A 27,967-nucleotide genomic window follows, 5' to 3' on the forward strand; every position below is an offset into this window, starting at 1 on the left:
CCATTCACTGAAAATGGGGAGTTTGGAAACAATTTCACACATTAAGAAGGTTTTTCTTAAGCTCCTTTCCTTACATTTCACTCCCTACACTTTGCTATACACAGTACTACCTGCTTCCAGGAAGTTCAAGCTGACACATCTAGCTCCTATGCCGCTGCTCTACTCACTACCTTCCACGTGCACATCCATGACACTTAACCACTTACAGATGCTTTTCACCTTCTCTTCACTGACTTGTATTTAAGACTTTTTCTTTTAAAATGGCAATGCCTTCTAGATGACTTACTCTCAACAAATACCTGTTATATCTGATTAAAGTAAGTTTTTAACCTTATTTGTACAAAGTGGTAAGTTAACCTTTCAAATGACTTTAAGAGCAATCTAAAATACTATTAAATCTCTAGAATAAGGATCTTCAAATTCTAATAAAAATCCACCTGAGCCATAGAAAATGTGTTCTATTTCCTGGATTAAAATTCTTTTTTGTTCAGATGCATTTTATTTTTTTCATATAATTCTAACATTAAAATCATAATTATCATATTCAAAGCAATCATTTCATTTCCCTTTATATGAAAAGCCTGCATATTCCCCCAGATATAAAAAGCTCAATCTCTTCAAATCATAATGTCACAAAACCCACTGAAATTGAATTTTTCATTACATGTTTAGAAAACTCTAGCCTTCTCATTAAAGTTAAAAGGTACAGATCAATTTGGTTCATAATTTTCCCCCCAGCAATGGGGATTGAACACAGGGGTAGTGCTTTTCTTCCCCACTGAGCTACATCCTCAGCCTTTTTTATTTATTCTGAGACAAGGTCTCCCTAAATTGCCCACACTGTCCTCAAATTTGTCATCCTCCTGCCTCAGTGTCTCAGGTAGTTGGTACTACAGGCATGTGCCTCTGCATCCAACCCCATAAACTAAATATTTTGATGAGCATAAGGTGCATGTTATGGTTTAGATATGAAGTATACCCCAAATACTCATGTGTTGAAGGCTTAGTGCAACAATATTCAGAGGTGAGGATTCTGGGAAGTAATTGGAGCTTGAGGGCTCTGACCTCATCAATAGATTAATCCATTGAGGGACTCATATTTGATGGCATTATTGGGAGGTGGTGGAAAATGCAAGCAGTGGAACCTAGTTGGAGAAAGTAGGTCACTCAGGGCATGCCCTCCAATCTTGTCCCTGGTCCCTTCCTCATTCTCCCTCTGTTTCCCAACTGTCATGAGATGAGCAGTTTTACTTTGTAATGCCCTTCCACCATGATGTTTCTGTCTTGGAGCCAGCCAGCAATGAACTGACACCTCTGAAACCCTGAGTCAAAATAAATCTCTCCGCCTCTAACTTGTTTTTCTCAAGTTTTTCACACAATTAGAAAAGGCCAATTAACACAGTACGTTTTTAAAGAAAGGCACATTAAAACACTTAACATAATTTTTTGACAAAATAACTATCTCCATCTACAGCAGTGCAGATTAAATTTCAGTAGTATTTCAGTTTCATAAATGAATAATCTACTCAGAAAGCATAAAAGAAAAAATATTCATCACCTACCCAAAATGTACCTTTAATTTTCAGTTCACAAATGAAGTCACCATAATGAATTTACATGGTATAGATTTTATTTTAAAGACATTAGGCAATCAAAGTTTTAAAATAAATGAGATAATTACCAAATCCTTCAGCAAAAAAGAGATGAAAAACAAACCTTACTTATTAAGGAGGCACTAAGTCCAAAACTAAGTAGTTTACCTAATTAGAAAATTTCTAACTCTTTGGGTAAACAATTCTCTATAGCACAACTTCAAGGAATTTATCAAAGGACAGGTAACTATCCCTTGTCCCTGTGAAACTAGATCCAAAACAGCAAGAAGAGGAATAGAAAATGCATGTACAAAAAGGAGAATCAAAACATGATTTATATGGATATAGAATAAACTCATTAAATATTTGTAGATTAAGCAATCTACAATCAGGAGATTCACTCGGGGCAACTTTTTTAGAAAATTCAAACTAATGATTAACAAAAGCAAAAAATACTCACTCTAAAAGAGATCTCCTTGCAATAAAAATCTTTCCTTGTTCCGGAGGTGCTCTGAAATCTCTGGAAAAACCAAGACACACACACACACACACACACACACACACACACTAAAATAAATAATTCAAATATTATAAGAATCACATCTCATGGACAATAGAAACGATATTACCAACTACAACAGCCAACACTAATTACCCTTCACCATGATCTGGATACTGTGTTAAAAGTTCTATGCACATTATCTCAGTTGCTCCTGCTGAACAACATGTGAAGGTGGGTACACGCATAACTGTTTAGGATGGGAGAGATGCTAGACATACTTAACTGGAGCACCCAGGTCTTATGGAAGAGCATTCTCTGTAGTATAGTTTGACAACGACTCTTCCTGCTTCTAGAGATTCCCTGAGATCATGGATAGGCCTGCAGTCTTACTTTACTCCAGGTCATATACTCTTACTAGTTTGTCTTCCCAAACTTCAGTGATGTTTATGAAATGTCAAAGGGTTGCAACAATTCCAAACAGCTTCCTGATCTTAAGGTTTGCTTCCAGGCACTAAAAACTCACCTTGTGTGTTTGTGTTGCTGGGGATTGAACCCAGGGTCTTCTGCATGAAAAACTCACATTTTAATATCTAGCATTACCATCCTCTTTTGGGTCTCTAGAGTCTCTAGAGTACTAGCACCTCTAGTACTCCTGTCAACTATTAATGCTCAAAACTCTTCTCCGGAACAAAAGAGATTGGCAGAAAGACAACATATCATAAAATTGAGGAGAGCTCAGAATTACAAATTAGCACACACTAGCCTTCCCTCTTATTCTGGATTGGTGACCAATTAGAAAAATGTATACCAATTCCATTGTACTTTATTATAAGTACATATCGTATAGAGTACAGTGGCAAAGCATGTAATGATGTGGTTAAGAGAAAGATCTCTGGGTTCAAATCCCTGCTGTGTAACCCTGGACAATATTTAAGTGCTTTGTGCTTCAGTTTCCTAATTTGTAATATAAAGAGAGTTACAGTATCTACTCAGAGGGACACTGTTCAGTTTAAATAAGTTATTCCACGTAGAGCACTCAACTATTATTTTATTAGGCAGTACTCTTAAGAGGTATATGTGTGTTACAATCCACACACTAAGAAGGAAAAACCTGCCCTTCAAGGGATTAAATAATGTTCCCAATGCAACACAGAGCCCATGAAAGTAATGGCAGGGCATGAGTCCAGGCATTTTTACTGCAGTCCACATTCTGACCACTGAGATTTGCTAAAGTACATCTGCATTCAAAGAAAATAACACACACTTACTTAGCTCTGTGGTTGTTTTTCATTTCTTCAAGAATGGAAAAAGTTGTGAGGGCACACCCACCATTGTCTAAGGATGCAGATTTTTCAATGAGATTTGTCACAAAATCATCAAAGTGACTGCCAACTTCCTTCATAAAAAGTGGCTTTAATTCCTAGAATTTTAATATACATAAAGAAAAAAATAAGAAATTAACATATGCATGTGGGTCATTAATGCTTTTCTTTGCCTCTACCAACTGAGCTACATCCCCAACCCTCATTAATGCTTTTCTAATGGGCTCTCTTAAACAGAGTTGGTTCAGGAGAAAGGCATACTAAGTAAATGAATTCACAGGAGTCAAATCAGAAAAATAATTTCTAGAGCTGACTTGCAGTTCCAGAAATGTCTACTGAAAAAGCAATATAGTACTTTTACACCCTTTGGTAAATATATTCTCCTTTTGAGCACAAATTAAGATACCAAAGTAATCGACTACTATATACACAGAACCAAAATTACAGAATGAGGAAAATGAGGCTATTCCTTTCTTTGTATTCTTAATCAGAAACCAAATTTTTTATATTATAGCCCCATTACATAATTACCATAATATTAAGCCTTTTCCTAAAGCAATCCCTTTAGCCGAAGGACTCACCATTTACATTTTATAACGTGTCATTCTATATAATACCTACATTTATATGATGTTTATTCCTAACCCCAAACTATATATTTTTCTAACCATAATACATGTATATGTATGTGTATATATGTATGTGTGTATATGTCCACATATGTATATTTACACATATACACACATTAGCATTAAGTGTGTGCATATAATTCATCTTCTATATATCAATATGTATAATTATTATTATACTTTCTGCTCTGACCATTCTTAATGTCTTAAAACTTGCACTTCCACAGTTTTAAAAAATAAGGCAAAAAGTTTATTTCTTCAGGTTATAATCAGCCACCTATTGTGCATGTTCAAATTATAAATCTGAAGGTTTGAAAATTAGCAGGATCTACCCACATGAAGGACAACAGTGTTATTTACTGAGGGAAATAACAATGTTATTTACTAAGGAAAGTGTTATCTTCCTTCAAGGGAAAAAAATTTCCATTCTGACTAAATTATGTAAGTTAAATCTAGCACTTTTCTAGATTGTGTGTATACCAAAAGAATCTTAAAAGACCTTTGTAGGTAAAGCCTAACACATCAAGGCATGTAATGGAACCATCTGAAGCTTTCCACACCGCTCTGACTCCTAACAGTCCCCCAGTGTCTTTTGGGTCCTGGGCAGTGAGAATATGCTAAGATCCTAGGACAAATGATGGAGTTGGAAAATACAAGACATACATACATAAACACCACACAGGACAATGACCAGTGCCTAAGTACCATCTAAGCAGTATCACAAACAAGAAGAAAAGTTCAGGTATAGGAAGGACATAGGGACACAACAGAGAGGGCTTATGTTCTCTGGAGAAAAGAACAGAATTTTTATAAAACCATCTTTTCACATTCTAATAGTACTTTATTTTAGTTCTTTTTTCAATTTTAATTACATGTCCATCTTCATTTTGAAATCTGTTTTCAATAATAGTCAAGAATCCCAACCACAAATTAAACAAACAAAAGTGACATAAAGAAAAAGGTTATTTTCTTATTGAATCTCTAGAACTAGACCTAATATTAAATAAAGGGTTTTGTCTCATGTAGAAATACACTAAAAGATAGGGGAAAGGATTCACTCATTCTGCTCAGGGTTAGGGTACCCTCTTAGGCACTGGAGATTCAACCAAGCACAAACCCAGAGCCTATCCCAGTTGGAGCAGACAGGACAGAGTATGCACAGGACAGAGTATGCACAGCACTATGGAAAGAAAGAAAGCAGAGGGAAGGGGGTGTTGTTATTTTTCATAGAGGCCAGGGAAAACCTAAAAGATGACACTTGAAGAAGAACAGGAGTGAATGGGTATCTGAGGGGAACGTACCAGCAGGAAGAAGGAAGCAGGAACGTGAGAAGTTCCTGAGGCAGGAGCACCCTTTTGGCAAGTTTCAAAAACAGCAAGGATGGAGGTCATCAGAGTTGAAGCAAAAAAGTGAAGAGAGCCGAGGTCAGAAAGCAGAGAGGTGTGGCGGGGAGTTACTCCATACAGGAATCACACCCTACCTGGCATCTCAGCCGCTGGAAATTTTACTCAACATTAAAAGACTAGAATCTTGAGATGTGGCAAAGGTACTCAAGCCATTTCTTTCAGTTCTGATTCCTCACACTCTGGCCCCAGTTCCCTTTCCAATTAAGAATCAGGATAAGTATGCTAGAAGCATGAAAAAAACACGAACGCTATACAAATCTCAGGAAAAGCTGCAGAAATCAGGTCCTAATTCTCCCATCTTGAGCAGTCACCTTCTAACAGCACAAGCTCACTATTGGCCTCAGAGGAATCATACCCTTTGCTCTTATCTAGCAACGAGGAGAGAAATTAGATAAAGGACTGAGGGTGCAGAGAATGCCACAAAGAAAGGACAGTTCAGAGTGACGGGAAAACACAGAAAGAGAAGACAAATGTAGACGAGAAGGAATCACAGCTTCTGGGAGTGTGAGGGCCAGTGGAAGGAGGAAGGTCTGGAGTGTCCTTGCACGCTTGTTTCTTTCACACCCTCCCACCCCTGACACCTCAGACAGTGCAGAATATCGTGTAGGCATGCTGCACTTAGAAAGTTTCTATTTTAACAGGATTAATTCTTGTCTTTTTTTCCCCTGCAGTAAAATTTGTATGTAGATAGTTCAGAAATCCAAGGTAACTATTTAGATCTACCACATTCCTATATATAGCATTATAATTAGGTGCCTACTGCTCATTTTTTTTTTTTTTTTTTTTTTTTTCTGGCGGTGCTGGGGACTGAACCCAGGGACTTGTGCTTGCAACGCAAGAACTCTACCAACTGAGCTATCCCCCCAGCCCTACTGCTCATTTCTTAAGGCCTTTCTTTTCTTTCTCTGAGGAACTACAAGTTGGCAGAAGCTGCTACCACCGGGACAACCAGGAATATCTTTCTGGCTGTGGACACCATTACATGTCCTTAATCCTGAAATCCTAGTAGTGAAAGCAATAAAGAGTCACTGCTTGTTACTGTCACTTACTTTGTATGATGGAATGCAGACTAATACAGTACAAGAAGTCCATTCTGCCTTCTTCTACGTTTAGTCAAATGAAACTGTTGTTAATTAGAACTTCAAAATGTGATCATAAGCTGAGTGCAGTGGCATATGCCTCAGCCTCCCAGTGGTTCAGGAGACTGAGGCAGGAGGATCTCAAGTTCAAAGTCAGCCTCAGCAATTTAGCAAGATCCTAAGCAAATAATGTCTCAAAATTTTAAAAAGTATAAAAAAGGGCTGGGTATGTGGCACAGTAAGTTGAGTGCCCCTGAGTTCAACACCCCCCCAAAATGTGATCACAATAAATCTGAGCAATGTCTAATACAGTAATCTAAAAAGGATGAGGTTATAAGCTTTCTAATTTACTGCCCTCATATCTATTACTATTTATTTTCTTTCAGTCAATGGACCATGATAGCCCCAGTACCATGATGGAAGGAGAAAGGAAGAAAGTGAGTTAACTAGAAATTAGAAAAGGTAGGTACTTAGATAACCTAGTAAACAGAATCACTATACTTGGAGTTCAAAGAAAGTTCTGATTTTTAACTTTTTTTTTTCAGTGCTAGAGATCAAACCCAGGGCCTCACACATGCTAGGCAAGTGATCTACCACTGAGCTACATCCCCAGTCCAAAGCCTTTTATTTAAAATAAGCAACTGAATTAGACAGCCTCTAAGATAAGAGGAGGGAACGACAACCATGAAGCAAAGACCTAATGGTTAGAACATGTAATAAAGGTACCAGTGATGAGAGAAAAGACTGGAAAAACAAGGAGGGACCAGGCCTTTCTGCCATTTTAAGAATGTTTCACTTTATCTTGAGGACAACTGAAAGCCAATGACATTTTAAGCAGACTTATAAACATGTCCTGGATTTGCAATTTAGAAAGATAAGTCCTTCTAAAAAGACTTCCAAGCAGAGATTACTTTGGACTGAGTCTTAAAACGAGAAAAGGCAGGTCATTTACAGATAAATAAAATAGCCCTTTCGAAAGTACAGAGGCATGAAAAAATTTAAAAGTAGGCTAAGAGAGAGAAATACATAATAGCATTTTCAGTTTCTCAAAAAAATTAGGTTACTTGATCACTATTTCTTCTAAAATAGATTTAAAGAAAATTATACGCTGACTCCACAAGGTCACATTACTAGCCTTTGAATTTTTTCTGACTCACTGCCTGGCTCTGCACAGAGAACCCTTCACCCTCGCTATGGCTGGGAACCAGAAACCTGACCTTTCCGGGCAAAACAAGTAGCACAAGGGCACAGTCGGCACAGGCTTCAGGCCTGACTCCACGCTGAGCACTCCAAGCAGTCTCCCTGGCGATTCACGCTGAAGTTCTTCATATTCCTCTTTCTTCTCAAGCATCATTATTTTCAATTAACTGAATACCATTTAAAATTCTATATAATTCTACTTTTGGGTCTCTTCCTGTTTGCTTCCCCAACTAATTTAAATACATATGTTTGTGAACTGTGCAACCACCACTCAACAAAGGAATTGGCAGGTGACTTTGTAATTTCCAAACAGTTTCTGGAACCAACCTGGCAGCAAAAGTCCTAGCACTTCTCTGCTGACTTAATTCAATTTTAGTATAGGGCACATAGTAGTTATTTAAAAAGCTATCTAGACTTGATTTCTTTCTAGAAGCTATGAAGGGAAAGGTACTAAGTATCATCACTGTTATTGTTCATTATCAGCTATTATTTACTAGATGATTGCTATAGGCTTGATCTCCATTAGGGGCTCTTATATGTTATTTCTAGTCTTGAAACAATCTTTGGAATAAACATTATAATTCCTATTTTACACATGGGGGGACTCAGGCTTTAAAAAGACAAGTGATGTGCACAAGGTAGAGAACTAGTGAGCTGTAGAACACAGATCAGAACCCATATCTGCATCACCCACAGTTCATATGATACCATATTGCTTCTGCTGTGCTTAATCTGAAATAGTTTTCATGTGATTAGCACCATAAGTCCAAAAAATTAAAAGAGCTAAGAGAACAACAAAATCATTGATATACCTAACCTGAAAATGGTAAGAAATCTAATAAAAAGTACAGTCTCATTTAGGTCTATTGCAAATATTTCACCCAAAGACATCAATGTAGAAGTGGTTTACACTAGGCAGTGCATTGTAATAAACTCCATTTTTTTTTTAAAGTGCTTAGAAATTATCTTGAAAATAACTATTACATAGCCCTTGATACAGGAGGCTAAGGGTTCAAGATAAACTAGCAATGAAATTAGGTCCTTGAATAATATAATTATAATTCCTTTGTATTATAATCTAATTTATGCCTAGCACAGTGGTGCACACCTATAATCCCAGCTACTTGGGAGTCTGAGATAGGAGGGTCCCAAATTCAAGACCAGAGTGGGCAACGTAGCTAGTTAAGTGCCCCTGAGTTTAATCCTTGGTACAAAAAGAAGAAAAAAAAAATATATATATATATACAAACTAAGCACATATATTGAATCTAGCTTTGCTGACATACCTATGCATACATACATGTGTCTGTATCTACTCAGATCCATGTGTGATGAAAGAAAAAAGAAAATGAATTATCAGAAGGAAATAAACCAAAATGTTGTCTCCTGGTGGGACGCATTTAGTGGTAAACACTTCCTTTTTGGTTTTGCTTTTTATATTTTTAGTTGCAGATGGACACAATACCTTTATTTTGTTTATTTAGTTTTATGTGGTGCTGGGGACCAAACCCAATTCTTCACATGTTCTAGACAAGTGCTCTACCACTGAGCCAAGACTCCAACTCCATCCCCCCCTTTTTTTTTTTTTATGATTTTTTTCTCTTAGGAACTTTCTGCAATAAGCCTATACGACTTCCATATTGAGGGGGAAAAAAATACAACTATGTAAGTTAACATGTCCCCCCTGCTCTTAAAGCAATATACACTAAGCTATCACATGTTGTATGATAGCATAACAGTAAAACAAACTCTTAAATCTTGGGCATTTATTTTCAAAGGAAGTATTTAACCTAAGAAGCCCCCGATTTCTGTGTGTCATGAAGAAAGAAAAGTTTCCAGTTGAACCACTTATCACTGTATATCATATGTATTCTAATTACAGAGATATTAAGTAAGCAATTTGGAAAGGAGTATTCTTTAATCAGTGATATGCATATTATTACCATTTAACCAGTTTAGATGTTCTAGATTCACATTAATCATAAAATAGAGGAGTTATCACCTGCAAGGTTTTCAACAGCTCTAAAATTATTTAAGTCTTTGTCATGAACATCAAATTACATTCATACCACTTTTTAACTTTCAAAGAACAATTTTAAGGTAACTAGTTCAGTCATTGTTCTTCACTGACCATTTTTTTGCATAGTATGCTTGGCCAGCATGAGGACAAACCCAAGGCCTAACGAAGTGCCTGACAGACAAGGAAACTGGGTTCCCAAACATTCCTAAGACAGCAACAGGGCAGGAACCTTTCTAACTTTATAATGAAATCCTAAAGAATAATGAGCTGACTTTCCTAAAAGCTCCAAAATAGAGTAGACTCATACATCAATGCATTTAAGTAAAACAGGAAAAGAAAATATTAGAAGACTGTACTTGCATAGCCTTGCATAGTACTTGCTATACTTGCATAGCCTCAAGAAGGTGAGATCTGACCAGAAGATAACAGTAAAATGGACAGCCATATGGACACTGTTAGCCATCCATCCCTCGTTCCAAGTTCCCTTCCGTAGTTCTAAAATTCCTGGTTTTAATTGCAGGCATATGACTGCCCAGAATAAAGTAGCCAATGAGAATATGGGAGGAACGGCTTTGTCAAAATTTCCAGAAAACTTCCTTAAGATAGCTGGTACCTGCTCCTGGCCCTGCTTCTTCCCCAGCTCAGGTGAGATGGCTGCACTCATGTGGAGGAGGATGACATACTCATAGTGAGGTTGGGAGCAGGAAGGAGCCTGGGTCCTGTGAACTTCCTACCTCTGAAAAGGTTTATAGAAGAGGTGAATATACTTCTATCTTGTGGAGTCACAATGATTTTGTGTTATTATTATAACAAAACCTAACTTTAACTTATTCAATAATCAGAATTTCTGGGCAAAAAATACTTAGACTTGTCTCTTCAGCAGTTTGCCAAGAAATCAAACAGATCAGCCCTATTAAAAAGCTTTTCTAGAAGAGGTTGCTCAAAAAAGTGATAAAACATGTTTGGTGCAGTGGTACACACCTATAATTCCAGCAACTTGGGAGGCTGAGACAGGAGGATAACAAGGTCAAGACTAGCCTTGGCCACTTAGCAAGGCCCTCAGCACCTTGGTGAGACCCTGGCTCAAAATAAAAAATGGGGGCAAAAAAAGTGACAAGCATGGAGAAGCCCTCATTTGCAGACATGCCATCTGGGTCTGGCATCTGGATTTGGGTCTTATTGTTACAATTTGCTCATTTAATGGCTGAACACTAGCATAAAGTATTGATGTGAAAAAACAATACCTGAAATGCTATATAAGAAGCAAACAGAATATGCTGCAACGATTATATATTTTTAAAAAGCAGAAATAGGAAGTGATTTTTTTCATTCCTTTAATTTTCACATTAGACCTAACAGTCCCTCTATAAAATTGTTTATGTTAATAAAAGTTCCACAAATACTGATAGCAAAGATACCCCCTTTCCTTTCTCAGGGCCCTCATTTTCTTCTAGAAACCTTCTTCAGAGATAAGAACAGCACCCAGGAATCAGGCCAGGAATGTGCTATACGGCCTTGCCCTTCTGGTCAAAGTGCAATTCTCTTCCATATATCTTAATTTTTGAACTCTGAAATATCTAAACTCTTCCTATGAAAATGCTTACCCTTTCCAAAGCTGAGCATTCAATTTCTCCTCCGATTCTATGAAATACTTCAGTATCTTTCAAATACATTTTCTTTTATACTTAAATAAGCCAAAGTGGTCTGTTATTTGCAACCAAAACAAAGAATTTAACCATGTTAAAAAAAAAAAAAAAAAAGCTAATTTATCTATTAATATAAGTTGGTTGGAACTTAATCATTTGAATCTCCTGGACTCTTCCAAGAACTTTTAAGTCTTGTTAAAACACAATTCTAAGGATTTCAAAACACCATGATTCAGGCCTATTACACAGTTTTGTATGATCCCACTAATTTCACCCCCTAATGTCATCATCTCCCTCATTCCACATCCCTTCCCGCAAAAGAGCTTGCTCATCACTTGACAACGTTCTTTATGCCTTTCCTTAATAAGCTCCTTCGTCCATCTATCTAAATTTTCTTACTGAGTTCTTTGTAGATTGCTAAACAAGCAAATAAAAATACAGGCACCCAGTTAAATCTGAATTTCAGATAACCACTTATTAAACCTAAGTATGTTTCAAATAATGCATGATGATTTTTTAAAAGTGTTCACTGCCTAAAAATTCAAATTCACCTTGACATAGTATACTTTATCTGACAGTTCTAGTTCCTGGAGCTCAAAGAGTTGTCTAATAAGATTTGTGGATGACCTGTTCCTTTTACAATAAGAAACAATGATTTGTGAGCAAAGGTTTTAGTCAGTTACATGACTGTGACATAAACCACTGGTGCTAAGAGGAGCCTTGGAGACAGCAGTCCAATGCTCTCACCTTAGAGATTAGGGGGAAGACCAAGCAGTGAAGATGGGTGACAAGTGGTGGAGCTGACACCAAATTACAAGGACTACAAAGATTCTTGACTTTATGGAGGGCAGTTCTGGGGACTGAACCCAGGACTTCATGCATGCTAGGCAAGCACCCTATCACTGAGCCACATCTCCAGTGCAAAAATCATTCGTTAAAAAATAATAATAATAATAATTAAGACAAAAAAATTAGTTTATGCCAAAAAAAAAAAAATGTTATGGTTCTGAACAATGTTCACTGCTAGAAGCTGCGAATGAGCTGTGGGCGTGTCTGAGCCGTCTCTAAAGTGGATGCGGCCCTCGGAGAACCCTCGGTGTGATCTTACTGACCGGAGGCTGCACCATGGACTTCCTGCTCAAAGAGAATTCTGAGATGCTGTGGAATTTACTGGCTCAGACGGCCCTAGGTTCAAAAGCAGCTCCAGGAGGTGAAGATACCGGTTGCCTCCTAGTGCCAGCTGCCGGGAGGAAGAAGACTTGCTGCCCAAGTGGTAAGTCCCCAATCTTCCCCACAGCTTCTCGTTTCTTACTTACTTTGAAGAACCCCTTCTCACAATAAATTCCTTTGATGTGCTTCACTATAAATAAAGCATTTGCGGGTTGTTAGAATCAGACCCATCAGGTCTTTTCCACCCATCAAGCCCCTGCTTTAAAAATATATCTCTTGTCCTCTGTGTTTATTTCCAAATACTACTTTTCAGATTTTTACTTCCAGCCAGCCCACACCTCCGAGGGAATTTATTCCCTTCTCAAGCAGGTCACAGGTGATGGTTCACATACTTGTCACATGGAGTCATTTTATGTTAGTAAATATCAACCAATAAAAGAAAACAGTAACAAAAAATACAACCAGTTACAGACCTCTCTTATAAACTAGGATAATTTAATAAGATGTTACCGTTTATATAGAAGGTGTCCACAGCACCTGCTGTTAAGGCAGAGGCAAAAAGACTAGATCATGAGAACTGGAAACTAATTAGCAGATTCATCAAATTGATGGATTAATAATGTGAATGGATTACTTGGTGGTAACTGTAACCAGGGAGGTGAGGCTGGAGGAAATGGGTCTCTGAGGGCATGCCTTGGGGATTATATATTTTATCCATAGTTTCTCACTGTCTCTCTCCTTCCTGGTGGACATCAGTTTTCCTCCTCCATGCCCTTCCATCATGGTGTTCCACCTCACCTTGGACCCAGGGCAACGGATTCAGTCAACCATGGATAGAACATCTCAAACTGTGAGCCAAAATAAACTTTTTCTAAGTTGTTATTGCTGAGTATTTTAGTCATAGCAATGAAAAGCTAACACATAAGACTATGTCTGTGAAGCACTTAGTACAAAGCCTGGCTTACAATAGGACTTCTAAATGTAGTTCCCTTCTTGTACCTACCCTTGTTTACTGTCTAGAATACCAAGATATTACAAGAGCTTCTATCTGGCCTCATTGCCTCCAAAACTGTCTTAATAAGTTATCTGAACTTGGACATCAGAATATCAATCCTATATCTCATTCAAAAACATTCTAATTAATAAAGAATAGCAGAGTTGCGGGGTGTCATTCTGTAGTAGAGTGGGTGTTTAGCATGCATGTGGTGCTAGGTTAAATTCCCAGAACCAAAAAAGTAAAATAAGTAAAACAATGCAGAATGTTTAATCTCATTGGATTTCAAATAATTGCAAATTAAACCAAATCTAAATCAAATCTCTTACAAATTTCATTTAGTGATTCATTCAGAATAAAGCACTATTTAATAAACATAGGGTATATAGTAAGGGTATAAACTAAGTACTTAGGATTACAGAATAGACAGGAAATAGTCTCAAGCAGAAATGTTTAGAAAACTGTAGAAACACTAGGATTGGAACTAGAAATTAAAGGCCAACCGTACATTATTTTGATTGGTAAAGGTATGAAGTTAAAGAAAAAATCTCAAGTAGAAAGAACAATACATAAAAGGGTACAGAAACAGAAAACATGCTTTACAAGTCAACCCCAATTTTTTCCCCATCATATTTTTCTTCTCATTGCACCCCAACCTAGGCAAAGATGCTCATCAAGTGATATTTTCAAGATAAAGTGTAGGTTTTCTAGTTCCTTACCTACTTTCAGGCCAGGCCCTCCCTTAACAGCAGGGAACATCTCCTTCAGCCCTTACATCATTTGCTCAATATGAGTAATAATGTGGTTAATCCACATTATTAATTAATCCAGTGTCTACCTTTCCCTCAGCTACTTACCCCTTACTTCACTTAATTCTTTTTCCTTCCAATCCTCCTAACTGGGCAAACTACTTTTATTCACTAATATATAAAGCAGTTAAGTAGAATATTCACTTTTTTAAAAAAGTTTTAACTTAGATCCTTGCAGGAGTTCCATTCTTGCCCCTTCTTCCCATCACTTCTACTCTTTCTCCCCCACCTCTACTTTCCATTCCGATTCCCTTCACCCTGTGGTTATGTGACCTTGTATGGAAAAATAAGATTTCTTTTGCTATTAAAACCTTGAGATCTGTTTTTGTTGATACTTAGGAAAACAGCTTTGCCCATAGTTCACTGTAGACTAGGATTGTATTTGGGCCAATTAGGAACCAGGTCAAACTGCATTCTTCACAAGTCTATGCAGTTGATAAATGGTACTTAACCATGATTTTTTAAAAATACAGCCTTTATTCCACAAGAGATGAAGGACTGATGGTAACTCAGATGGGCACCTCTGAATAGATCGGTGACCTGCAAGTTCCATTAAAAAACAAAACAAAGCAAAACAAAATAAAACAAAAAAGACCTTGGGGAAAGACAGAAATTCCCCATCACTCTAAGACTTTGCCAGTTTTTATAACATCAACTGGGAAAAAACAAGATAGCACCCAACAGATCACCAGAGATAAAATCATTGATCAAATAAGCATCATGGACACTGCTAGAGGCAGATGCACCTTAATGGAACCTGGAACCCCCCTCCATCCCCCCCCAAATTTGCTGAACCTATTATGAAAAAGAATGAGCACCAAGCCTTGATAATACTCTCCAACTCTATGCCTTTTTAGCGTCTTAAAAGCTTGATAACTGTTTATAAATTTGTCAGGATGTTTGTGGTCTTGAAGCAACAAATGAACCCTTTCCAACTGAGCAAAAATCCTAGCTATCCCAGCAGCACCACAGTCATACCAGGGGCTACAAAGGCTGGAGCACTGTCATGTTTTTGGAGAAGGCAAGATAAGACCTCACATAGGCCAAACCTAAATGCCAACAGCATCATCTCCCATGTTAATGCAGGAAAGGGTCCACCCTACAAGCCTGGAAATCCATTTGATTCCTTACAGCTGCTGCTGAAAGAGGGTCATCTGAATGGGAAAGGTGATGGCACGTTGTTCAAAGTCATGCAGCTGACACACAAGCGATGCCTCATTTCACCACTTATAATGAGAGGTGACATATCTTGTTTTGAAGATGATAGGATTGATGGCCTCTTTGCATGAGCTTCTGAATCCATCATGTTACCTAAGGATTTTTTTTAACTTGTAACACCATCTGAGCCTGATGTTGTGGGGAACAACTTCTTAATAAATTTCCCAATTCTTCCACTGTTATTGGGGTCAATTGGAATCAATTTTAACACACAAATGTACTTAGGGGGACACCTCAGTTCCCTGCCCAGCAGATGCCCATGAGCCAACACAGGCACAAACCCTGCACAGGCACAAACCCTACCTGTTCCTAGAGTTTTAAAGCATGTAGCAATGACAAACAGAACAGAATGATCCTTTACCTGTTTGAATCTTTCCTTTACAAGAGAGCACAATAAGATTTTGTGGAAGGGGAAAACCACAAAAGACATACCTAGGAGTCTGTCCTGTCTACAGGAATGACAACTCAGAAACACATTAGGAAACTATAAAACCAAAATTCCTTATTTTAATCACTAAATTAGTTAGAATAAACCTTTGAAAACAGAACATGTGCCAGACACAGTGGCATATACCTGTAATCCCAACTATTCAGGAGGCTGAGACAGGACAATGTCAAGTTCAAGGCCACCCTGAGAGCAATTTAGCAAGACCCTGTCTCAAAATAAAAGAAAAAAAGCTAGGGATACAGCTGACATGAAGCTGAAGGTTGGATTCTTACTTCTTTTGTATCTTAGTATTTTCATCCAGACTATGAACTTCTGAACACCTTGCATCCTAAATTATTGAGCTTTTTGTGAGTTACTAATAACCGTGTGTGTGTGTGTGTGTGTGTGTATGTGTGTGTGTGTGATGTACTTTAAAAAGAAAAGAGGAAGGGATATAGCTCAGTGGTAGAACACTTGCCTAGCATGCATAAGGCCCTGGTTCAATCCCCAGTGCCACAAAAAAGAAAAAGAACACACGTGACTATATAAAATATTTGCTTAGCCAAAATTACAAATTAATCACTCAAATAAGAAGTTGCCTAGCAATCATGTCTTTAAACAATCTCTTATAACAACAAAGTACTAATCAGAAAAGACATACTCCAGGGCTGGGGTTGTGGTTCAGGGGTAGAACACTTGCCTAGCAAGTGTCAGGCCCTGGGTTTGATCCTCAGCACCACATAAAAATAAATAAATAAATATCCGTTGACAACTAAAAAAGTACAAAAAAAAGAGACATACTCCAGAAATGACCTTGTTCACCATGGTTTTGGAGGCTCATACAGTTAACTTAATGGAAACAAGAAAAAGAGTAAAATTTAACATTCTGATTGATTAAGAGTCTAGACTCACTATTTCAAATATGGCAAACACACCTTTTGAATACTACTTTATAAAGCAGTACAGTGAATGGTTATAGTGTAGTCATCACAAATACCCCTACAGGATGGTGGAGGTTAGTTTTTTCATGTTGTAAACATATTTCTAGTGAAAGCATAATCCCTGGACTAAAAAAGAGTTGTGTTTTCAAACAAATGAGATGAAAGGGGAAATGATTATGCCTTTAGCCTTGAAAGATAACTGAAAAACCAGCTTGATAATAATGAAGACACTGATACTAAAGTGAATATATATAATCTTACAAATATTATTTTATGTGATATTTTTAATTTTTCTAATTATTTGATATAAATGCATATGTGCATACACATAAATTAGTAACTAAAACAAGTCTATTTCATCTACATCGTTGGATAGTTATGAGTTCAGGTTGGCTAAAAAAGCTTCAGAAGTGATCTTCTCATTGGAAAAGGTTGCCTTGGATTTGAAGTCAAGTTACATTCAGGCACAAACGGTATTAGATTACAATTATTTTTTAAAGTATTCTTTATGTCCAGAATTTTCTGAGGGTACACTGAATTCTGATATATGAAACAGTTTGCACCATGTGAAATGGCTCCACTTTGTTATTTTGTGAGTTGTTATTTCTACTTCCCTGGCAGAGAATCTACTTCTAGATTCTGATTCAGTATTTACTGGAGGTCTATTTACTGTGAATCATGATAGATACTTTCATAAAGCACTCAGACATTCAACTATGTCAGTCCTTCACAGAGCTTATTAAAACCAAGATTTGCCAGTTAGAGCCAGAAAATGACAGCAAAGGATGGGCTAGGAAAGGGCAATGGGCAATCTTACACAGGTGAAAGTGACAGATCTTATTTTCCTGTTCCACAGTAAGATATATCAACTGATGAAAAAGGCAAATAACATTTAAAACAATTTAACATTAAAACTGTTACTAAATAAAACTCTACACAAAACTGCATTTGTTTCTGAAAGAGGAAGTTCTTACCTCTGCCTCTGCTGCCAACTGTCTCTTCTTAGCTATCAACTGTTTAATGTCGATTCGACCTAAGGGAAGGAAAAAAAGTCAGTTTGAAGTTGATGGACACAGCTGCCTGGCAGCAATATTTAAATCATGCAGCTGAAAGATAAGCAAATAGTATAAACCATGGTATAACCACACAACATGACAGAGCCCTTAACAATGCAGCATGGGAGGCTGGGGTTGTGGCTCAGTGGTAGAGCACTTGCCTAGCAAGTGTGAGGCACTGGATTTGATCCTCAGCACCACATAAAAGTAAATAAATAAAATAAAGGTACTGTGTCCGTTTACAACTAAAAATTTAAAAATGTAGCATGGGCAATATAAGTAGAAGGAACTTTATACTAAAAATACTAAATATGAAAAAAACTAAACCTACACAGTAATGACAGCTATGTTATCCATGCAATGCTGCAGATTCACTTCTGACAGTATGAGAAGATTCCCTGAATAGATGCTACAATTGAGATTATTAAGATAGTGTGTGAAATATTAAAAACTAAAAATCTTTTAAAACTTATTGCCAAGCTGACACAAATTCACAAATGAAAACAAACAGAAAAAAAAAAAAAAAAAAAAAGGAAATATGTGAGAAACCTAAGAATTCTTGCCAAGGGTTTCTAGCAAACCTTGAGCTTCTGCACTGGCAGCCACACGGTCCTGTGTTTTTACAGAACAGTACTTACAGCATGGTGAAGTCTAGGTCCTACCCTCAATGGGAAGTCTAACAGAACACGCACCTTACAACTGAGGTCTCCTACAGCTACACCCTCACTATACAGGCAAAAACAACAAAGAGAACAGTAAGGCAATGTGCCTGTCTCTTTTTGATGCTGGTCAGACAGCGGGGAATTTCCCTTACCTTTCACTAGATTTGCAGCCTAAATTCACATTATCTGTGTGGTCTGAAAAACCTCAAGAAGTATATTTATTTTAAAGTGCCCAAATTTTATTCCCAGATGCAAATGTAGTTCCTTCCTGGAAGATTTTTTTTTTTAATTTTTTAATCAACCAAGTTCTTAAAGAATTACAACAGAAAAAGGTCCAAGAAAAAAGAAGCTTATAGTTAAAAATTACAAAATACATCAGGAAAAAAGGCAACATAGATGAGAAACAACAGAAACAAAAGCCAAGGTACTCAGAGCTTCAAAACTAATGATATTAGAATTATCAGTTATTGGATATAAAATAAGAATGCTTGGGGCTGAGGATATAGCTCAGTTGGTAGAATGCCTGCCTTGCAAGCACAAGGCCCTGGGTTCAAATCCCCAGCACCGCAAAAATAATAATAAAAATAATAATAATAATAATAATAATAATAAAATAAAATAAGAATGCTTAATATAATAAGGAAATGAATGTGAAACTTGAAAATAAAAACAAGAAACCACATAACCAAGCAGATCTGAAAAAGCACCAGATTTCTTAAAACAACTGGAACTTCAATGGATACATAGACTAAACACATCTGAAGAAAGCACTAGTAAATGAAAATGTAGGTCTGTTGGTTGGTTTTCAATCTAGAATAGAGCCCAAGGAAACAGTGATGGGAAATACGAGAGGTTAAAACACAGAAGAGATCCAACCCAACAGTCGAGGAGATGCACCAATGGGACTATGCTGAAGGTCGGTGACAAGTCCACACTGATGTTTCTAACTTGGATTTCTGCAGAGTATACTAGATGAAGTTGTATGTTGTATAGTCTCATGATGAACATAAATGATCATAAACATACAATGGATCAAAACAAAGTCTCATGGAAATTGTCAGTGTGTCAAGAACCATGAAAAATGGCATACCTCAAATGGGAAAGAATACGAAAGATGCCAAAGATTATATTCAAAAATTTTAGTTCATCAAATTTTATAATATATGAAGTGAATGAAAAATGCCATGAAGAAAACAGAATTTTTTAAAAAACTAAATGAACACAAAGATACCATATACCATATACCATCTCATTGACTGGAAGTCTTAATATTGTTAAGCTAGCAATACTTCCCAATTTATCTACAGATTGAAAGCAATCCTCATCAAAATTTCAGCTGGCTTCTTTGCAGAAAAGGACAAGTTGATCCTAAAATTCATCTGGAAAATCAAGTGACACAAAACAGTCAGAATAATCTTGAAGAAAACCAAAGTTGGAAGACATTGTCAATTTTAAAGATGGACACATAGGCCAATGAAACAGAACTGAGAGAGTCTACAAACCAGGACTCACATTCACTAAGGACTCACTCGTTTCCAGCATGTAATCTACCTCTGGGTCCCCTTTTTAACACAGGGTCTCACTAAGTTGCCCAGGACAGCCCTGAACTTGCAAACCTTCTGCCTCTGCCTCCCAAGTAGCTGGGATTACAGCAATGTGCCCTGGTGCCCAAACTGAACCCCTTCTTTTAAAAGTAATTTACAGAAAATTCAAAATACACAAGTCACTTCCCCATAAAAGAACAGAATCACCCATTTTGCTATTATATTAAAGAAACTAATAATATTTTGCTAAATATCATTTACTTTTTTACTTTGGCAAATAAATCTATTTTTACTAAAAAAAAAAAAGGACTTGGGCACACTTTTAAAACCTGCTATTTTTAATATACTGCGAACATTTTTCCATGTCATTACATCTTCTTCATTATTTTTATATATTGCCCTATTGTTAGGTCCCACAAAAGCTCATGGGTTGAAGGCTTGGTCCCCACAGCAGCAACTGTTCAGTGTTGACGCCCAATGGAGGAAGTGGGTCACTGGGAGCATGCCCCAGGGTACATTTTGTTCCTGGCCCCTTCCTTTCTCTCCTCTGCTCTCCACCACGGACCTAAATGCAATGGAGCCAGCCAAACGTGGACTGAAACCTCTGAAACTGAACCAAAACGAATGCACTCCCTTTAGGTTGATTTTCTCAGGTATTATGCCTAACATACCCAGAATAATGGGTATGTTAGGCAAAAACATTATTTACTCCTCTCCTGGACATTTAGATTATTTATATCTTTTCACAATAGGTCACTTGGAAAAAAGACATGAAGAATGATAAAGACCAAAATGCATCTAACCAGAACTCTCTATGGAAAGACAATCTATGAAGAGGTAGTAGCTGAGAATTTTCCAGGATTGTTTAAAAACAAAAAAAGTAGATAAATGAATTCTGGCTAGGACAAATAAAAAATCTACTCAGATATATCACAGTGACACTTTGTGACACAGAGGCTTAAAAAAAAGAAAACAGAAAAACAAAGGAAGTCAAATGTAGTAGCATACACCTATAATCCCAGTCACTCAGGAGGCTGAGGCAAGAGGATCACATGTTTAAGGACAGCCTGGGCAATTTAGCAAGACCCTTTCTCAAAACAAAAAGTAAAAATGGCCGGGGATATAGCTCAGAGGTCGAGCACCCCATTTGTTCGATCCCCCAGTACAACATCAACAACAAAAAATTAAATTGTTTAAAAGCCCTCTTAAGATGAATCAGAAAGAAAATCATTACCAACCAAAAAACTGCAGTTACACTGGGGGCCTGACTTATCCCAATAGAAGCCAGGAGATAGTGGAATATTATTCACCTGTCAAAAGTAACAGAGTTTATGACTAGGAAGGGGGCGAGAAGTCATATCACAAAGAACCTTGAAGGTTTTGAAGAATTCAAGCAGGAAAATAACTGATATGATACTGGAAGGTTGAAAGGATCACATAAGAATGAAATGCAATAAAGCCAGATCTTAGCTAGGTGTGGTGGTGTGTGCCTATAATCCTAGTGACTTGGGAAGCAGGAGTAGGATTGTAAATTCCAGGACAGCCGAGACATTGGCAAGACCCCCATCTCAAAATTTAAAAATAAATAAATATTGAAAATGGCTGGGGATGTGGCTTGATGGTAAAGTGCTCCTGGGTTCCATCCCCAGTACTATGAATAAGTAAAATAAAATAAAAATAAATAAATCCAGACTTTGTCCCAAAACAATAGTAATGAGAGTAGATAGCAGAGGATGAATTTTGAAGATATTCATAAATTAGTAGCCAATCAGAAAAAGAATAAGAATATGACAAATATTCATTTAATTTTCTTTTTTTTAGTACCAGGGACACTCAAACACTGAGCCACATCCCCAGTCCTTTTTATATTTTATTTAGACACAGGTCTTGCTAAGCTGCTTAGGGGCTCACTAGGTTGCTGAGGCTGGCTTTCAACTTGTAATCCTCCTGCCTCAGCCTCCCCAGCCACTGGGTTACAGCCATGCTCCACCATGCCCAGCTTGTTTGATTTTTCTATCACTGTGGGAATATACATTATATTCACTTCTATGACTAGACTATCACTTCAAATTAAACTATGTATTTCATAAATAAATGAATATGCAAACTTCTCTTTTCAACTACCATAGGGGACAAGGAAGAAACACTGTAAGAGATTCTCACCAACTGTACATCACTTCCAAAAAGAAACTGCCTATCCATTAATAACATGATGACCATTATTACAAACTGGCTAGCAGCAGTAGGAACTGGGAAGGGAGGAGAGATTTTGTTCACACTTAGGTGTATCTGAAGACCCCTCTGAAGATGATATTAAAATTGAATAAGTAGAAGAAAATACATTTAAAAGCCAATTAGTTTTCCTTTACCTTAAGTAACTCTTCATACAATATTTAAGAGAAAAATTCTGTACTTCCTGTTGCCTTGATACATTGCCTGTTGCTAATAATACAATACCACAGACCAGGTAAATCTTAAAAGAATTTATTTTGGTTTGTTGTTCTAGGGACCAAAGTCAAGGGGTTCCATCTGGCAATGACTCTCCTGCTGGTACAGTTCCAAGGCAGTGCAGAGTCTGATGAGAGAGGGAGTGTGCATCTATGTACATGAATGCATGCGTGTGTGTGTATGTGTGTGTGTGTCTCTCTCTCTCTCTCTCTCTCTCTCTCTCTCTCTCTCTCTCTCTCCTTTTAGAACCACCAGTATTCTGTTATAGAGGTGCCACCCTGATGGCCTTATCTAATTCCAATCAGTTCACAAAAGTCCTTCCTCTAAACACCATAGATCAAGTCTCCACCCTTTTATTACCGTGGGAATTAACCTCCAACATGAGTGTCAAAGGGGACAAAGTATATAAAACCATAGCACTACACCCCAAAATTTAAAAATTAAATCACTGATAAGCCAAAACTGAGAGTCATGTAATTACTCATTATCTGCCTAGTTCTACTAATAGCACCAACTGATAACAACACAAGGAGTCAATTATTTTCTAACGGAAACTTAAGAGAATCCAATGATAAATCCTTAAGGAAATATACACAAGATTTCGTTTTTTCCCAACTCTGATTTCTACGAAATCAGGCCTGCAACATTTATCTTCATGAATGGATGTTAACTAACACTTGTGAAGCATGCTACAGTTAACAGAAATGTTTAAAATATCCTTGAAGTGTCAAAAATCCTATTCTAATGGATTTTAATGAAGAGCTTTCTAAAACTAATACACGTTTTACCACCCTAAATTTTTTTAAAAAGCTGAATGTAACACACATATTTAAGCTATAGGCGAAGTGAGTAAGCACATGCTGTTGTATCCTATCAGAGTGACATCTTCAGTGGTAACTAAATGTAGAGAGCCATCAGGCCCATAGTACACAGCTCCAGGGAGTTGCACCTTTCCAGTTAGGCTGCTGCTTCATGATTTTCACCAAAACTACTCCCTTATAACAATCCCATACTTCTCTTACCATACCAGATCTACTGCCAAAATTACCCTGAAGAAAGACAAATAATGATGATCATTGGATTGGTAACTTATTTACTCATTCAATTTATATACTTGCTCCTTAAGTAAATGCAGGTCAGTAGGTATGTTCTCCAAACTACTCCTTTAGGATCTCAGGAGAAATACACAAAAGATAATAAAATTTAGAAGGATATGGGAGCATGGGTTGGGTAGAGAAAGTCAATATTTGAGCTGAGACTGTAGCTCAGTGGTAGAACACTTGTCTGATATGTTCAACCCCAGCACCACAAAAACAAAAAAATATTTTTCCATCTTTTTTCCCAGCCCTACTAAGTAACCTTTAGTTGTTCACTTTTGGTACCAAATTCTTAAATGTCTTCTACATTTCTTAATTTTCACTGTCTTTAAACCTCTTCTTCAGTGTTCCTATGTCGGAGGAACACTTTTTAAATTTTTTAAAAATTAATTCTTTTTAAAAATTAATTCTTCAAATGAGACTAGATCTCTCTCTCTCATCCTGCACAAAAAAAAAAAGTCAATTCAAAATGAATCAAGGACCTAGGAATTAGACCAGAAACTCTGCAACTCCTAGAATAAATCACAGGGTCAACATTCCAACATACAGGCACAAGTAACAACTTCCTCAGTAGAGTTCCTAAAGATCAGGAAATAACACCAAGAATTAATATATGGGATGGCAGCAAATTAAAAAGCTTCTCCATAGCAAAGGAAACAACTAAGAATGTGAACCTGGGCATGGTGGCACACACCTGTAAAAAAATTACACACACATACACACACACATATATATTTGGGGGGGGGGGGCAGTGTTGCAGTACTGGGGATTGAATTCCAGGGTTGCTCTACCACAGAGCTACATTCTCAGGCCTTTTTATTTTTTTATTGTGCAACAGAGTCTCACTGTGTTGCCCTGACTGGACTCAAATTTGGCAATCCTCCTGCCTCAGCCTCCTGAGTACCTGGAACTATAGATACACACTACCAAGCCCAGCTTCAATAAAGATACATTGTTTTTAAATAAAGTATACATCATAGGTCAATACACTTAATCTTTTAAAAAAGCAATCTTTTTGTAATACCTTTATTTATTTATTTTTTATGTGGTGGTAAAGATTGAATCCAGTGCCTCACATGTGCTAGACAAGCGCTCTACCACTGAGCCACAACCCCAATCCAACACATCTAATCTTTATACACACACACACACACACACACACACACACACACACACACACATAACCCAGTGAGAAAAACAAGATAACTGACTGATATCATTTCTCTTAAGAAAAAAAAAGAAATTAACATTTTAAAAAATTAAACATCTTGCACACCGTCATGTGGCCATTGATTGACTAAGCTCACATCTTCTGATCCCACTCATGAAGCATTAATAAATAAATAAATAAATACACTGATAAGCAGATGATGTCACTTAATGGGGAGTGGGAGGGGGACAAGAATGGAGGAAGGAGGGACTGTATAGAGGGAAAACAGAGGTGGGAGGGGTGGGGTGGGAAGGAAAAAAATAACGGAATGAATCAAACATCATTACTCTATGTAAATATATGAATATGCAAATGGTATGCTGTTACTCCATCTACAAACTGAAACAACATGTATCCCATTTGTTTACAATAAAAATAAATTAAAAATAAATAAAGGTCAACTTCTAGTGACTGTAATCTTAAAGATGACGAAGGAGCCCTAAGCAGTGACTAATAACCATTTTTCAAGTTTCAGTTCTTTTAGCAAATGTTTTCTTTGTCTACTCATGGCCAGAACAAAATTAATGTGTAGGCACTGACTAACAGGATTTTATTTCTTAGAGAAGTTCAAATAAATTTTAAAATTCTGATTATTTTCTAAAACACTCTCACTTATTATATCTTAAACTACCTTCATCCTAGTTTTACCTTGCTCTCCATGAAGAGATAGAAGTAAGCTAAAAGTGTCACTAAAGGTTGCCTCTATGTCCGTGGGATGGCTGGGCTTAGGCAAGTGCTCTACCACTGAGCTACACCCTCAAATATTGACTTCCTCTGCAAAAGCTCTATCTACCCATATGCCCATACCCTGCTATGTATTATAATCTTTTGTTTGTATATTTCTCCTGAATATACAATATATAAATTATATATATTTATATAATATATAAACTATATAATATATAAACTATATAAATATATTATATAATATATATAATTTATATATATAAACTATATATATTATATATATAATCCTAAAGGAGGATTTTGGAAGCCATATCTACTGACCTGCATTTACTACCTTCAGTGGGTTTTTATTTAACAAGTATATAAAATGAATGAGTAAATAAGTTACCAATCCAATGATCTTCATTATTGGTCTTTCTTCAGAATGTTTCTCCCCAATGTTAACTCCTCCTTTGCATAAATTTCACTTTTTATATCACATTACACTATGCAATTTAAGGGACTGGGGTTGTGGTTTAGTGGTAGAGCTCTTGCCTAGCATGTGTGAGGCCCTGGGTTTGACCCTCAGCACCACATAAAAATAAATTAATCAGTTAAATAAAGATTTTTAAAATGCTTAAAAAAAAAAAAAAAAAGAATGTGAAATTTAAATGTCACAAACAAGAAGAATCTGTCAATAAACTTCATTATGTCAACTTAAACAACATTTTCATTCTGGTGGACGCCAGCGACTGATATTTAAAATTAAATTTAAGTAGGAAAACAAAACAATGTACTTTTATGAAATGTCTCAGAATGCCAAAGACAATCTCAGAAAGTTCCACTCCTATTTGTTAACCAAACAAGGCTCAAATTTCAAATCCGTGTTGAACTCAAACCTATACAAATGTCACTGCAAAAACAAATATACTGATGCAACAAATGACATCAGAGCTACATTTACAAGACTATCATTCTTAATTATAAGCCTTCACTTGACAAGCACTGTGTCATCCTCCTCTTTGTAGTCAAGTACTTAGCAAACCTGCAACTATGAGAACTAAAAATAATTTTTTTAAATTAACTAAATAGAACTTTCTAATCTCTCCCTCATTCCTAAGATTTATAGCTCAGTACAGACCTAGATTAGGTACTCTGCTAATTACTACTGTTACTCATTATATCCATTACAAGAGTAATTATTAGTTTTGATAGTATTGGTTATTTTTAATGATCTAATTATGTGTGTGATTCTTGGGCGAGAGGTTTACCATTCACTTTACTTGGAGCTCCATGGGGGCAAACATCAGTATTGATCACATCTAACACCTAACAGGACACCTAATAATTATTAGTAGGTTAGTTGACTGAAAGAAAAAATGGTATATAAAACACAGCAGGTAATGTCTTTGTTACCAGATATAAAAATTATCAATATTCATTTATAATAGAGAAAAAAAAACAAAATGGTAATCCCTACTGGAGAACACTGAATTTGTTCTCTATTTCATTAATTCATTCAAAAAAAATTTAAAGCATCACCATTTCTATGTGTCTCTAGTGACTCCTTTGTAGGGTTTCTCGGGTCTTCATCTTTCTCAGAGTTTTCACTGGACTTGGACAGTCGATTTCTTACAGACATCTTCTCTTTATTCACCTTTGATTTGTCTAGGAAAAGAAAATGTAAAAAGCTTTAAGCAATGGCTAGAAGAAAATGTTCTGAATGTTCCCAACACAAAGAAGTAATATATGATTGAAATGATGGATAAGCTATTCAGCCTGATTTGATCACTTCACACTGTACACATGTATCAAAATATCATGGTATCCTATAAATATATATAATCATTATGTGCCAATTAGAAATTTTTAAATATGGGGTGATATAGCTCAGTAGTACAGTGCTTGCCTAGCACGTGCTATGCCCTGGGCTCCATTCTCAAAATCTCTCTCTCTCTCACACACACACACACACACACACACACACACACACAATCAAAAATTATAAAACAATAGCTTTGAACTAAATATCTGACTTAAGTGAATTTCAGAATAAAACTGTTTAAGAGATGTGACAATTGATGACACCGTCTTCCTTTTGTTTTGCTTTATCACATTTTCTGAGTATAAAATACTGTAACAAACTTGAAGAAATTAGCCTGTATGAACAGGCATTGAGTAAATGAAAAATTAAAAATTAAACAGCAAAGTACAGCTACAAATATGCCACAAGGTACAGTATAATTAAATCCACGGTAAAAACAACAACTCTTAAGTTCAAAGTCAGGATAGATCAGAAAAAGACATAAAAATCTCACAAAAAAGAAAGT

General features: G+C 36.6%; 1 protein-coding gene across 1 annotated transcript in view; it reads right to left on the bottom strand.

The window, feature by feature from the left end:
• The window catches only part of SOAT1 (sterol O-acyltransferase 1), a 54,277-nt gene that overhangs the window by 13,131 nt on the left and 13,179 nt on the right, over positions 1 to 27,967 (bottom strand). The window contains exons 2-5 of the mRNA XM_079105946.1: positions 27,180 to 27,305; positions 17,930 to 17,988; positions 3,363 to 3,514; positions 2,053 to 2,112 (exon numbers count right to left, since the gene is read on the bottom strand). Of these exons, the coding sequence (XP_078962072.1) occupies positions 2,053 to 2,112; positions 3,363 to 3,514; positions 17,930 to 17,988; positions 27,180 to 27,279 (371 nt within the window). The 5' untranslated portion in view covers positions 27,280 to 27,305. The remainder of the gene's footprint in view (positions 1 to 2,052; positions 2,113 to 3,362; positions 3,515 to 17,929; positions 17,989 to 27,179; positions 27,306 to 27,967) is intronic.

The sequence above is a fragment of the Sciurus vulgaris genome (assembly GCF_902686455.1).
Source record: "Sciurus vulgaris genome assembly, chromosome: 12".
NCBI lineage: Eukaryota > Metazoa > Chordata > Mammalia > Rodentia > Sciuridae > Sciurus > Sciurus vulgaris.